Consider the following 15,045-nt stretch of genomic DNA (forward strand, 5'->3'; position numbering starts at 1 on the left):
CCATCAAGAATTGTAATAGTTTGTGCAGAGTGAAGCAATGTTTATCAGTACTATAGAAATGAAGTGGAGAGTCATAGCCCATAATGCAATGATGTTCTGGCTCAGAGGAAGAAAATAGTGTAAACATTTATTAAGCATTTACTTTGTGCCAGATCGTACAAAGCATTCTACATACTTTATCTCACATCAGCTTTATGAAGCAAGATACTATTATTACACTCACTTTGCAAATGGGAACCTGAGACTTAGAGAAGTTGACTTGTCTATCTGGAAAATGGCCGAGCTGGGATTCGAACCCAGGCCATTTGCCACCAGAGCTCTAGCTCTTGCTCATTAAGCTAGTGATTCTCAAACTTTAGCATGCATTAGACTCCTGAAGGGCTTGGTAAAACATAAATTGCTGGGACCCACCAGCAGAATTTCTAATTCAGTAGGTCTGAGGTAGGACCTGAGAACTTGCATTTATAATGACTTCCCAGATGGTGCTGATGCTGCTAGTTCGAGACCACGACTCTAAGAAGTGCTGTCAGATGATGATAATGAGTCGAAGAACAATGAATACTTATTGTAGGTACACTGTTGTTTGAGTTCTCTCATCCTTAAGAGGGAATGTTAGGTAGGTATTATTATCTCTGTTTTAGAGATGAGTCTCAAATAAATTAAATACCCTGCCCAAGTCCACCCAGCTAATAAGTATTACAGCCAGTATTCAAAACCAGGTCTTTGGAGCCCCAGAACCCACTAAACAATCTATGGTTTTTCCAGGCGAGGGAAGCATCGGCTGCACCACTTTCCATTTCACACCCTCTCCTGCAGTGCTGCTTTCACTAACGTGCTGCCTCCACACCTTTTTCATTCCGCTCCACCTCTGTTCTTTCCATCAGGGGGGAAAGGGTTTCTCTTCACCGTGGCTGACCTTCAGGCTGGAGTCGTTCAATATCATCATGACGACAGTGACTCCACCAAAGACTTTGTGGTCTTCAGGATATTCGACGGGCAACACAGCATCCGACATAAGTTTCCCATCAACATCTTGCCCAAAGATGATAGTCCACCATTCCTCATAACCAATGTTGTGATTGAACTGGAGGAGGGGCAGACCATACTGATCCAGGGTTCCAAGCTGAGAGCTTCAGACATGGACTCCAGTGATGACTACATCTTCTTTAATATCACGAAACCCCCGCAGGCTGGAGAGATCATGAAGAAGCCAGCACCAGGACTGATAGGTAAGTTCTGGGCAGTTAAGATCATTTGTGTCAGAATTTGCGCTAAGGGGGACAACAAGTTTATGAGGTAAGATTCTATTATTATTATTACCATTTCGTAGATGGGAAGCCTGAGATTTAGGTTAAGTTGATCTATCCATATGGAATCTAGAAAGTTCCAGAGCTGGGCCTCAAGATAACCATTACATCATGAAAAATTAAGTCTGCTATGCAAGGTAAGAGAACAAATAAGGTTGAAGAGATATGTTTGACCTATTCTACATTATTGATAAAGAAATTTCATGAATAACATTTATTTACATTTTGTTAGAATAATTTCATAACTACTTTTTGAAGTAAGTAGGTCAGGAGCTTGACAAAATAGGTATCAAACAGTTTTACTTAAGACTGTTTCTTTTTTTAAACATTTAATTTTATTTTTAATTAATTATTTAAAAATTGAGATATAGTTGATGTACAATATTTTATGTTTCAGGTGTATAACATAGTGATTCACAATTTTTAAATGTTATAATCCATTTATTGTTATTATAAAATATTAGCTATGTTCCCCATGTTGTACAACATATCTTGAAGCTTATTTATTTTATACATAGTAGTTGGAACCTCTTAATCCTATATGCCTGTATCGCTCCTCCCCCTTCACTCTCCCCATGGGTAGACACTAGTTTGTTCTCTATATCTGTGAGTCTGTTTCTTTTTTGTTATATTCACTAGTTTGTTGTATTCTTTAGATTCCATGTGTTAGTGATATCATACATTATTTGTCTTTCTCTGACATTTCATTTAGCATAATACCCTCTAAGTCCATCCACATTGTTGCAAAATTTTATTCTTTTTAATGGCTGAGTAGTATTCCATTGTATGTATATATGTGTGTGTGTGTGTGTATACACACCACATCTTCTTTGTCCATTCATTTGTTGATGGACACTTGGGTTGCTTCCATGTATTGGCTATTGTAAATAGTGCTGCAATGAACATTGGGGTGCATATATCTTTTCAAATTAGTGTTTTCATTTTTTTCAGTCATATATCTAGGAGTGGAATTGCTGGGGCATATGGTAGTTCTCTGTTTAGTCTTTTAAGAAACCTCCATACTGTTTTCCACAATGGCTCACCAATTTACATTCCCACCAACAGTGTACAAGGTTCCTTTTTCTCCACATCCTTGCCAATATTTGTTATTTATGTTCTTTTCAATGATAGCCATTCTGACAGGTGTGAAGTGATATCTCATTTGCAATTCTCTGATGATTAGTGATGTTGAGCATCTTTTCATGTGCTTGTTGGCAATCTGTATGTCTTTGGAAAAATGGTTACTCAGTTCTTCTGCCATTTTTTAATCAGGTTGTTTGTTTTTTTGCTGTTGAGTTGTATGAGCTCTTTGTATATTTTGGATATTAACCCCTTATTGGTCATATCATTTGCAATATTTTCTCCCATTCAATAGGTTGTCTTTTTGTTTTGTTGATGTGCAAGAGCTTTTAAGTTTTACTAGGTCCCATTTGTTTATTTGTGCTTTTGTTTCTTTTGCTTTAGGAGACAGATCCAAAAAAATCGCTATAAATTATGTCAAAGTGTGTTCTGCCTTTGTTTTCTTCTAGGAGTTTTATGGTTTCAGATCTTACATTTAGGTCTTTAATCCACTTTGAGTTTATTTTGTTTATATGGTGTTAGAGAATGTTCTAATTTCATTCTTTTACATGTAGCTGTCCAGTTTTCCCAGCACCATTTATTGAAGAGACTGTCTTTTCTCCATTGTATGTTCTTGTGTTCTTTGTCATAGATTAATTGAACATAAATGCATGGGTTTATCTCTGGTTCTCTATTTTGTTCTGTTGATCTATGTGTTTGCTGTATGCCAGTATCATACTGTTTTGATTATTGTAGCTTTGTGGTACAGTCTGAAGTCAGGGAGTGCAGTTCCTCCCAGCTCTGTTCTTCTTTCTCAAGATTGCTCTGGCACTTCAGGGTCTTTTGTGTTTCCATACAAATTTTAAAATTATTTGTTCTAGTTATGTGAAAAGTGCCCTTGATACTTTAATAGGGATTGCATTGAATCTGTAGGTTGTCTTGGGTAGTATGGTCGTTATAACAATTTTAATTCTTCCAGTACATGAACAGTGTGTGTCTTTCCATCTGTTTGTGTTGTTTTCAATTTCTTTCATCAGTTTCTTAATTTCAGATACATTTTAACAACCCTGCATTTGTACTCTCCTCCCCTCACAGCTACTGTTTTTGATGTCATATATTACATCTAATTTTTTGTATATCCCTTAACTGCTTATTGTGGATGTAGATGATTTTACTACTTTTGTCTTTTAATCTTCCTCCTATCTGTGTGTGTGGATGATTTATTACCTTTATACTGTGTGTCTGCCTTTACAGATGAGCATTTTGCTTTTGCAGTTTTCACGTTTCTAGTTGTGGTATTTTCTTTTTCTCTTAGAGAAGTCCTTCAACATTTCTTGTTAAGCTGAACTCTTTTAGCTTTTGCTTGTCTGTAAAGCTATTGATCTCTCCATCAGATCTGAACATGAGCCTTGCTGGGTAGAATATTCTTAGTTGTAGGTTTTTCCTTTGCATCACCTTAAATATATTGTGCCACTCCCTCTGGCCTGTAGAATTTCTGTTGAAATTCAGGTGATAGCCTTATGGGTGTTCCCTTGTATGTTACTTGTTGCTTTTCCCTTGCCATTTTTAATATTCTCTATCTTTAATTATGCCATTTTATTTTATTAAAAATATTTATTTTATTTACTTATTTTCCTTATCATTATTATTTTTTTTGGCTGTGTCAGGTCTTAGTTGCAGCACACGGGATCCTTGTTGAGGCACTCTGGATCTTTTCATTATGGCGCGCGGTCTCTTCATTGTAGCGCTTGGGCTTCCCTCTAGTTGTGGCATGTGGGTTTTCTCTCTCTAGTTGTGGCGAGTGGGCTAGAGGGTACGTGGGCTCTGTAGTTGTTGTGTGTGGGCTTGGTTGCCCCGTGGCGTGTGGGATGTTAGTTCCCCGACCGGGGATCGAACCTGCATGCCCCGCATTGGAAGGCTGATTCTTTACCACTGGACCACCAGGGAAGTCCCAATTTTGCCATTTTAATTACAGTATATCTTGGTGTGTTCCTCTTTGAATTAATCCTGTATAGGACTCTCTGTACTCCCTACACTTAGATATCTGTTTCCTTTACCAGGTTAGGGAAGTTTTCATCTATTATGTCTGCAAATATGTTGATAGGTTCTCTGTTTCTTTTCCTTCTGGGACCCTTATAATGTGAATATTAGTGTACTTGAGGTTGTCCCAGAAGTCTCTTAAGCTGTCCTCATTTCTTTTCATTCTTTTTTCTTTTGTCTGTTCAGCATCAGTGATTTCCACTACTCTGTCTTCCAGCTTCCTGGTCATTTCCTCTGTATCATTTAGTCTACTGTTGAGTCCTTGTACTGTATTTTTCATTTCAGTTATTGTATTCTTCATCTCTGTTTGGTTGTTCTTCATATTTTCTAACTCTTTGTTAAAAAGCTTCTAACTTCTTGTTCTATGCATCCATTCTTTTCTTGGGTTCTTTGATCATCTTTATCATCACACTACCCTTATCTCTTTCTCAGGTAGATTGCCTATCTCCGCTTCACTTAGTTCTTCTTCTGGGGTTTTATCTTGTTTGTTAGAAACACGTTTGTTCCTTTGTTGCCTTATTTTGCCTAGGTTGCTGTTTTTATTTTTATGTATCTGGTAGGTTAGTTACATTTCCCAATCTTGGAGAAGTAGCCTTTTGAAGGAGACATCCTGTGTGTCCCAGCAGCACATCCCCCTCTCATCACCTGAGCTATATGCTCTAGGGGTTCCCCCAATGAGGACTGACTGTGTCCTTCTCTTGTGGTGGGCTGACTGTGTAGGCAGTCTTGTAGGGTTGATTTGCCCCCTGTCCAGTTGGTTGCCAGGCCCTGCCTTGTGTGGAGGTTGCTGACTGCTGGTTGGTGGGACCGGGTCACAAGGTGGTGCTGACTACAGAACCCCAGGGGGCACTGGGGCTAGTGCTGGCTCATTGTTGGGTTGAGTCAAGGTCCAGGAGACTCCAGGGCTGTTACCCACCCACTGGTGTGTTGAACCAGGTCCTGGGGCTAATGCTGGCCTACTGGTGGGCAGAGCCAGGTCCTGAAGTCTGCTTGCAGGACCCAGGGGTCCTAGAGCTGGTTTTGGATCACTGGTGGGTGGGACTACTTCCTGACACAGTTGGGTGCAGGGTCCAGGGAGTCCTAAAGCTTCTGTTGGTCTACTAGTAGGCGGGACCATGGTCCAGTTGGTCCCCATGCAGGTCCTGGCCTATTAGTGGGCAGGTCGTGTCTGCAGGCTGCATATCTGTGGCTTTCTTTCAGCTAGTGTCTGCCCCTTGGTGGATGAAACTAGTCTGGAGGCTAGCGCAGGCTCCCTGGAGAGTGGGGCTGGGGCCCAGGCTATTCTGGAGCTGGTACCTGCCCAGTGGTGGGTGCAGCTGGATCCTGAGCTCTCTGGTGGACAGGGCAACGTCCAGAAGCAGCTGTTCATGCAGGAGGTCTTATGACAGCCTGTCTGCTGGTGGGTAAAGCTGTGTCCCCACCCAGTTAGTTGCTTGGCCTGAGGCATCCTAGCACTGGAGTCTACAGGCCTGTGGGCTGTGTCAGGGCTGGGTCTTCACCCTAATAAGCTAAAGAGAAGATTCCACAATGGCGTTTGCCAGTGCCAGTATCCATGTGGTAGAACAAGTTCCCAAAATGGCTGTTGCCAGTGTCTATGTCCCTAGGGTGAGCTGAAGTTGCCTCCTGTCTCTCCAGAAGATTCTCCTAGATCAGCAAGTGATTCTCACCCAGGCTTCTATCAAATTACTGCTTCTTCCCTGGGTCCTGGAGCATGAGAGATTCTTTATGTACCCTTTAAGAGTGAAGTCTCTATTTCCCCCAGCCCTCTGGGACTCCCAAAAGTCACCCCACTGGCCTTCAAAGCCATATGCCCTGGAGGCTCACCTTCCCAAGTGCAGGACCCCTGGGCTGGGGCTTGGACCTCTTAGTCCTTTGAGAGACTCTGCAGTTGTAATTATTTTCTTGTTTGTGGATTGCCCACCCTGCGGTATGGGACTTGACTATATTGTGACTTTGCCCTTCCTACCCATCTTGTTATTGTTCCTTCCTTATATCTTTAGTTGTAGAAGCTCTCCTCTGGTAGGTTCTGGCCTTTTTCACTGATGGCTGTTCTGCAGATAGCTGTGATTTTGGTGTGCCCATGAGAGGAGGTGAGCTCAGGGTCTTTCTCCTCTGCCATCTTGGCTGATGTTAAGACTATTTCTTGAAAATATTTTTCTAATGCTAATTTTTCTATATATTAAGGCAGATGTAGTACTTTAATTTTTCTGCTTTATTATTTATAAGCTTTGATAAAAGCATTTAATAATGATTCCGTGGACAAACTACTATACATAAAATAGATAAGCAATAAGGATTTACTGTATAACACAGTGAACTATATTCAGTATCTTCTAATGATCTTTAGTGGAAAAGAATCTGGATATATCTATATTTATATCTATCTGTCTATCTCTCTCTATATATATATCTGAATTCCTTTGCTGTATATCTGAAACTAACACAGTATTGTAAATCAACTATACTTCAATTTAAAAAAAGGATTCCTTGGGTACATACAACATACTAGACTGAGAAAACTTCTGGAGGTAAATCCAATATCATTATACCCCAACACCTGGCAGACTGTTACAAAGGTATGTGATATTTTGTGGACCCAATAGGCTATCCTGTCCCTGGCTTCCTTCAGATGGATCTGTTCAATGGCATCATTTACTATCGTCATTTTGGTGGAGAAATCTTTGAAGATTCATTTGAATTTGTCCTGTGGGACAGCCATGAACCTCCAAATCTCTCAGAGCCACAGGTAAGAGTCCATCTCTGAACTCTTTCCCAAAGTCTTGTCCACAGATATCAGTTCTAGAAGATGTAATTAGAAACTACAGGAAAACAGATTTCAAAGCTCGAAGTTTGAGAAGCAATGGAGTAAGCAAAATTAAGTCAGTTTCTTTGCAACATAACTGCTCTCTTACTTTTCCACAGAGTTATGTAAATTACCATGTATGCAGTGTTTCCAAGGTTATTTAACCATCAGACCCTTCTATAAAGAGCACCTCACAAAATTTGCTTGCTTCATAACAATAACAACAAAAAAAACCCACTGACTTATTTTGTGTGTTGTGGTTAAAACATAGGCTCTGTAGTTAGACTGTCTTTGTTTTTGTCCTGTTCTTGACATTAACTGACCTGTGACTCAGTTTCTTTATCTGTAAAACAACATCCTTATAAAGTGATTGTGAGGGTAAGTGACGTAATACATGTAAGTATTGAGAACTTTCTGGCACATAGTAAGTACTCAATAAATATATTAGCTATTATTTATCATTGCTTTTGAAGAACTAAGAGTTTTACTACCACTCAAGGATATTATTTAAATATATAGAATACAAAAATAGGCTTAAGGAGCCATCATCCTATACAAATTACAGATGAGGAAGGGTCTGGGCAACTCTAAAGGGGTAGACTCCTTGCAAGAAGAGGATGATTGGTGGTAAGGATGGAAAAAAAGGCTTCTGAAAATAAGTGGTACCCACTACATATAGTGTCCCTGTTGGTTATATAATATCATCTCATAGTGTCATGGTCACTGACATTAGCCAATGCATAGATGATTGAGCTATTCATCTGTCTGCCAAGATAAAGGTAACAAATGGAAGAGCCCAGAAACTGAAGGAAGTAGGTGCTCCTATTAAGAGGGAATGGAAAATGAATCAGAAAATTCTCAATTCACCTGCTTATTGACTGAAAAGAAATCAATTCCTTTATAAATAACAGCCTCCTCTTTTCATCAATGCGTACAATTATGCCATTTGTAGATTACATTTTTGCTTGAGGCCTTAGATGATTTGATAATCCAAAATGGAAACTATTAATAGGATTTATTTCTAAATCTTTTGTTGTATCCATTCAAACTGAGCTATGTTTCTGACTAGAATACTGTATCGTTTTTAGCAAACTATAGGCCTTTTTAAAAACAGAAAATTCAGGACTCCTTTTTCCTTTTCTGCTATTGTATATTTTATAGGTCATATTTTTCATACCCACAAACATAGATGTCAGTTTCCTCTACAGTAAAGACCACAGTAATGAAAACTTTATTGAAATAAAATTATTTTTAAATCTTGGCAAATATGTCAGGCTGAATTCTATAGATCCAGTTATTCCCCATGATGGATGGGCTTCTAAAGAAGTCATAATCATATTTTTCTCTACTTTTATTCATCTTCTTAGTCTATGTTGCAGGGGAGGCAGGGAAGAAAGAAGGGAAGGGTGGAGAGAGAGAGAAAGAAAGGGAGGGTGGGGAGTGGGAGGGAGGGGAAAAGGAGGGAGGGAGAGAGGGAGAGTGAGAGAGAGAAACAGAGAAACAGAGAAACAGAAAGACTTTTGCTCTGTTTTCATGTACCGCCTATTTTTTGACTCCTAAATATTCTCCAGCTCAGACTTGTGTACCAACATCTCTACCTGACATCTCTACATTCATTTTATTTATTTATTTATTTTTTCTATTTGGAAGATTTATTTTTTAACATCTTTATTGAAGTATAATTGCTTTACAGTGGTGTTAGTTTCTGCTCTATAACAAAGTGAATCAGCTATACGTATACATATATCCCCATATCCCCACACTCTTGCGTTTCCCTCCCACCCTCTCTATCCCACCCCTCTAGGTGGACACAAAGCACTGAGCTGATCTCCCTGTGCTATGCGGCTGCTTCCCACTAGCTATCTATTTTACATTTGGTAGTGTATATATGTCAGTGCTACTCTTTCACTTCGTCCCAGCTTACCCTTCCCCCTCCCCATGTCCTCAAGTCCATTCTCTACATGTGCATCTTTATTCCTGTCCTGCCCCTAAGTTCTTCAGAACCTTTTTTTTTTTTACATTCCATATATATGTGTTAACATATGGTATTTGTTTTTCTCGTTCTGACTTACTTCACTCTATATGACAGTCTCTAGGTCCATCCACCTCACTACAAATAACTCAATTTCATTTCTTTTTATGGCTGAGTAATATTCCATTGTATATATGTGCCACATATTCTTTATCCATTCATCTGTCAATGGACATTTAGGTTGCTTCCATGTCCTGGCTATTGTAAATAGGGCTGCAATGAACATTGTGGTACATGGCTCTTTTTGAGTTATGGCTTTCTCAGGCTATATGCCCAGTAGTGGGATTGCTGGGTCATATGGTAGTTCTATTTTTAGATTTTGAGGAACCTCCATACTGTTCTCCATAGTGGCTGTATCAATTTACATTCCCACCACAGTGCAAGAGGGTTCCCTTTCCTCCACACCCTCTCCAGCATTTATTGTTTATAGATTTTTTGAGGATGGCCATTCTGACTGGTGTGAGGTGATACCTCATTGTAGTTTTGATTTGCATTTCTCTAATGATTAGTGATGTTGAGTATCCTTTCATATTTGTTGGCAATCTGTAAATCTTCTTTGGAGAAATGTCTATTTAAGTCTTCTGCCCATTTTTGGATTGGGTTGTTTGTTTTTTTTGATATTGAGCTGCATGAGCTGCTTATATATTTTGGAGATTAATCCTTTGTCAGTTGTTTCATTTGCAAATATTTTCTCCCATTCTGAGGATTGTCTTTTTGTCTGGTTATGGTTTCCTTTGCTGTGCAAAAGCTTTTAAGTTTCATTAGGTCCCATCTGTTTATTTTTGTTTTTATTTGTTTTTATTTCCATTTCTCTAGGAGGTGGGTCAAAAAGGATCTTACTGTGATATGTCATAGAGTGTTCTACCTATGTTTTCCTCTAAGAGTTTTATAGTGTCTGGCCTCACATTTAGGTCTTTAATCCATTTTGAGTTTATTTTTGTGTATGATGTTAGGAAGTGTTCTAATTTCATTCTTTTACTGTAGCTGTCCAGTTTTCCCGGCACTACGTATTGAAGAGGCTGCCTTTTATTGGCATATAGTTGCTTGTAATAATCGCTCATGATCCTTTGCATTTCTGCAGTATCAGTTGTTACTTCTCCTTTTTCATTTCTAATTCTGTTGATTTGCGTCTTCTCCCTTTTTTTCTTATGACTCTGGCTAATGGTTTATCAATTTTGTTTATCTTCTCAAAGAACCAGCTTTTAGTTTTATTGATCTTTGCTATCGTTTCCTTCATTTCTTTTTCATTTATTTCTGATCTGATCTTTATGATTTCTTTCCTTCTGCTAACTTTGGGGTTTTTTGTTCTTCTTTCTCTCATTGCTTTTGGTGTAAGGTTAGGTTGTTTATTTGAGATGTTTCTTGTTTCTTGAGGGAGTATTGTATTGCTAAAAACTTCCCTGTTAGAACTGATTTTGCTCGTCACATAGGTTTTGGGTCGTCATGTTTTCATTTTCATTTGTTTCTAGGCATTTTTTGATTTCCTCTTTGATTTCTGCAGTGATCTCTTGGTTATCTAGTAGCGTATTGTTTAGCCTTGTTTAGCCTCCATGTGTTTGTATTTTTTACAGATTTTTTCCTGTAATTAATATCTAGTCTCACAGAGTTGTGGTCGGAAAAGATACTTGATACGATTTCAATTTTCTTAAATTTACCAAGGCTTGATTTGTGACCCAAGATATATCTATCCTGGAGAATGTTCCATGAGCACTTGAGAAGAATGTGTAATCTGCTGTTTTTGGATGGAATGTCCTATAAAAATCAACTAAGTCCATCTTGTTTAACGTATCATTTAAAGCTTGTGTTTCCTTATTTAGTTTCATTTTGGATGATCTGTCCATTGGTGAAAGTGGGGTGTTAAAGTTCCCTACTATGATTTTGTTACTGTCGATTTCCCCTTTTATGACTGTTAGCATTTGCCTTATGTATTGATGTGCTCCTTTGTTGGGTGCATAAATATTTACAATTGTTATATCTTCTTCTTGGATTGATCCCTTGATCATTATGGAGTGTCCTTCTTTACTTCTTGTAATAGTCTTTGTTTTAAAGTCTATTTTGTCTGATACAAGAATTGCTACTCCAGCTTTCTTTTGATATCCATTTGCATGGAATATCTTTTTCCATCCCCTCACTTTCAGTCTGTATGTGTCCCTAGGTCTGAAGTGGGTCTCTTGTAGACAGCATATACACAGGCCTTCTTTTTGTATCCATTCAGCCAGTCTGTATCTTTTGGTTGGAGCATTTATTCCATTTACATTTAAGGTGGTTATCGATACATATGTTCCTGTTACCATTTTCTTAATTGTGTTGGGTTTGTTATTGTCTTTTCCTTCTCTTGTGTTTCCTGCCTAGGGAAGTTTCTTTAGCATTTGTTGTAAAGCTGGTTGGGTGGTGCTGAATTCTCTTAGCTTCTGCTTGTCTGTAAAGGTTTTAATTTCTCCGAACCTGAACGAGATCCTTGCTGCGTAGAGTAATCTTGGTTGTAGCTTTTTCTCTTTCATCACTTTAAAAATGTCCTGCCACTCCCTTCTGGCTTGCAGAATTTCTGCTGAAAGATCAGCTGTTAACCTTATGGGAATTCCCTTGTATGTTATTTGTTGCTTTTCTCTTGCTGCTTTTATTATTTCTTCTTTGTATTTAATTTTTGATAGTTTGATTAATCTGTCTCTTGACATGTTTCTCCTTGGATTTATCCTGTATGGGACTCTCTGCTTCCTGAACTTGATTGACTGTTTCCTTCCCATATTAGGGAAGTTTTCAAATATAAACTCTTTAAATATTTTCTCATACACTCTCTTTTTCTCTTCTTCTTCTGGGACCCCTATCATTCGAATGTTGGTGCGTTTAATGTTGTCCCAGAGGTCTCTGAGCCTGTCCTCAATTCTTTTAATTCTTTTTTCTTTATTCTTCTCTGCAGTAGTTATTTCCACTGTTTTATCTTCCAGGTCACTTATCCGTTCTTCTGCCTCAGTTATTCTGCTATTGATTCCTTCTAGAGAATTTTTAAGTTCATTTATTGTGTTTTTCATCACTGTTTGTTTGCTCATTAGTTCTTCTAGGTCCTTTGTTAAACGTTTCTTGTATTTTCTCCATTCTATTTCCAAGATTTTGGATCATCTTTACTATCATTATTCTGAATTCTTTTTCAGGTAGACTGCCTATTTCCTCTTCATTTGTTTGGTCTGGTGGATTTTTACCTTGCTCCTTCATCTGCTGTGTGTTTCTCTGTCTTCTCATTTTGCTTAACTTAATATGTTTGGGGTCTCCTTTTTGCAGGCTGCAGGTTCGTAGTTCCTGTTGTTTTTGGTGTCTTCCCCCAGTGACTAAGGTTGGTTCAGTGGGTTGTGTAGGCTTCCTGGTGGAGGGGACTGGTGCCTATGTTCTGGTGGATGAGGCTGGATCTTGTCTTTCTGGTGGGCAGGACTGTGTCTGGTGGTGTGTTTCGGGGTGTCTGTGACCTTATTATGATTTTAGGCAGCCTCTCTGCTAATGGGTGGCGTTGTGTTCCTGTCTTGCTAGTTGTTTGGCATAGGGTGTCCAGCACTGCAACTTGCTGGTCATTGAGTGGAGCTGGGTCTTAGCGTTGAGATGGAGATATCTGGGAGAGCTTTCGCTGTTTGATATTATGTGGGGCCTGGAGGTCTCTGGTGGACCAGTGTCCTGAACTTGGCTCTCCCACCTCAGATGCTAAGGGTGGCAGCCGGCCAGAGTACCCAGATCCTGTCAGCCACATGACCAGGTACGTGGGGAGGTTCTTGCCTTTTGGGAAGTCTGAAGTCTTCTCCCAGTGTTCAGTAACTGTTCTGTAGGAGTTGTTCCACATGTGGATGTAGTTTGATGTATTTGTCGGGAGGAAGGTGATCTGCATGTCTTACTCCTCCACCATCTTGAAGGTGCCCCCTCTGGCTGGTGGGCGGCTGCAGCCAGCCATCTCCAGGTGGCGGTGAAGTCGGGCGGCTGTTCTCGCTGGCTCCGGCAGACCTCTGCATTCAGTTTAAACTCAAGATGTTCACAAGACATTTAGCATATTTCCCTGAAAATTTGCATGAAACCACTGTAACTAGAATCTTTGAAGTCATCCCTACCCCCTTTCTCTCGCGTATCTGCATAACCAGTTGGTCAGCTAATCTTAATAAATCTACTTGAGAAATTTCTCTCATCTGTCTCTACTTCCCCACCCCACCGTCATTGCTTTAGTCTCAGCCTTCATCCTTTTTGGACTAGATTATCCTCCACATCTGTCATATGGTCTCTTAAGAATAGACGAGATTAGCCACATCCTTTTTTTTTTTTTGCTGTACGCGGGCCTGTCACTGTTGTGGCCACTCCCATTGCGGAGCACAGGCTCCGGATGCAGGCTCAGCGGCCATGGTTCACGGGCCCAGCCGCTCCGCGGCATGTGGGATCTTCCCGGACCAGGGCACGAACCCGTGTCCCCTGCATCGGCAGGCGGACTCCCAACCACTGTGCCACCAGGGAAGCCCAGCCACATCCTTTTAATTGAGGACAATTAAAACTCATTGTTGCAGTAGCAGTATGTTTAGTAGAGTACATCTAGTGTCCATTTTTTCCCAGCTCTCCCTCTTCTGATGTGTGGCAGCTTTAGCGCATTCAGACTGTGGACTGGCACTCAGCTATAGAATCACCTGCTCCAGGAATCATCCTCTGATGCTCCTATTCCATACCTGTTTCCCCAGGCTTGACCATCTGGTCCTTTTATATAATCTGATATGAAATTACTATAATGTGAGGCCATTATTTTATTGGATCAACTGTGAGCTCGTTTATGACAGGGATCCTAATTTATTCATCTCTCTGTCTTCAGATCTTGGTATCTGACTCAGAGTAGAACCTCCAGAAATGTGTGTTGGTTCCAGAATAAACTCTGGTTCTTTCAACTTTTATTGAAATGAGGGGGAAATAAGAAGACCCAGACATGTGGCAGGGACTGGGGAAGGAGTAAGATGCGGAAGTAATAAGTGTAAAGCTTTAGTTTTCAGAGTTTTCAGGAATTAGTTGTGTGCATAACAAAAAAACAAATATTTTGTATGTGTGTGCGCTGTTAAGAATTACTGTGTTGTAAAACCCTGATATCATCACTGAAGCTCCAATTTTTAAGGGACTCAAATGATCAGCTGGTCTGTTTGGTGACTGCATCTTCAGTGTGGATGAGTATCCAGTCATGTCTTACAAATATAAATGTATTTAAAATATTCAACAAAATCTGTAACTTTCAGCTGTTCAACTACAAGTACAGATGAAATGGTTACTTGATGGGAGCTTTTGTGATCAGAAGGTTCCCCAGTCACTGAAGATTAAACTCAGGCCCAGGATTGTTTTGGCCATACTGTGAGAACACCTCCTTTCATAGGGGCAGAAATCAAAGATCTCAGGTGAGAATCTATTTAAAACAGGAAGGAAGTTACACAAGTGGAGATGCTTCTTGCTTCTTCTCATCTTTTCCATCTAGATACTCCTACTGAGAGATCTACGTGCACATCAACAAGATATTAGCAAGAACCCCCCTCTCTTTCTACCTTGGTTGCCATGACTGTCATCAAATAAAGCCTCACCTACTCAATTTGCTTTTGAAAAATATTTTATTAGGTTATTACAGAATTGTTTGTATCACTACCCAAGTGCTTATCAACAGAAGACTGGTTTAAAAAACTATATCTATACGATGAAATACTACCAAACAAACCAACCAAAAATACCAGTAAATCCATGGAAAATATTCTGTATCTTAACTGTGGTGGTGCCTTGACAGGTATATAAGATTGTCAGAACTCATCAAATTATAT

General features: G+C 39.6%; 1 protein-coding gene across 1 annotated transcript in view; it reads left to right on the forward strand.

Moving 5' to 3' along the window:
- Positions 1-15,045, forward strand: part of FREM1 (FRAS1 related extracellular matrix 1) — a 272,527-nt gene that overhangs the window by 128,445 nt on the left and 129,037 nt on the right. The window contains exons 12-13 of the mRNA XM_079926359.1: positions 885-1,229; positions 7,010-7,152. Of these exons, the coding sequence (XP_079782485.1) occupies positions 885-1,229; positions 7,010-7,152 (488 nt within the window). The remainder of the gene's footprint in view (positions 1-884; positions 1,230-7,009; positions 7,153-15,045) is intronic.

Source organism: Stenella coeruleoalba (assembly GCF_951394435.1).
Source record: "Stenella coeruleoalba genome assembly, chromosome: 7".
Classification (NCBI taxonomy): Eukaryota; Metazoa; Chordata; class Mammalia; order Artiodactyla; family Delphinidae; genus Stenella; species Stenella coeruleoalba.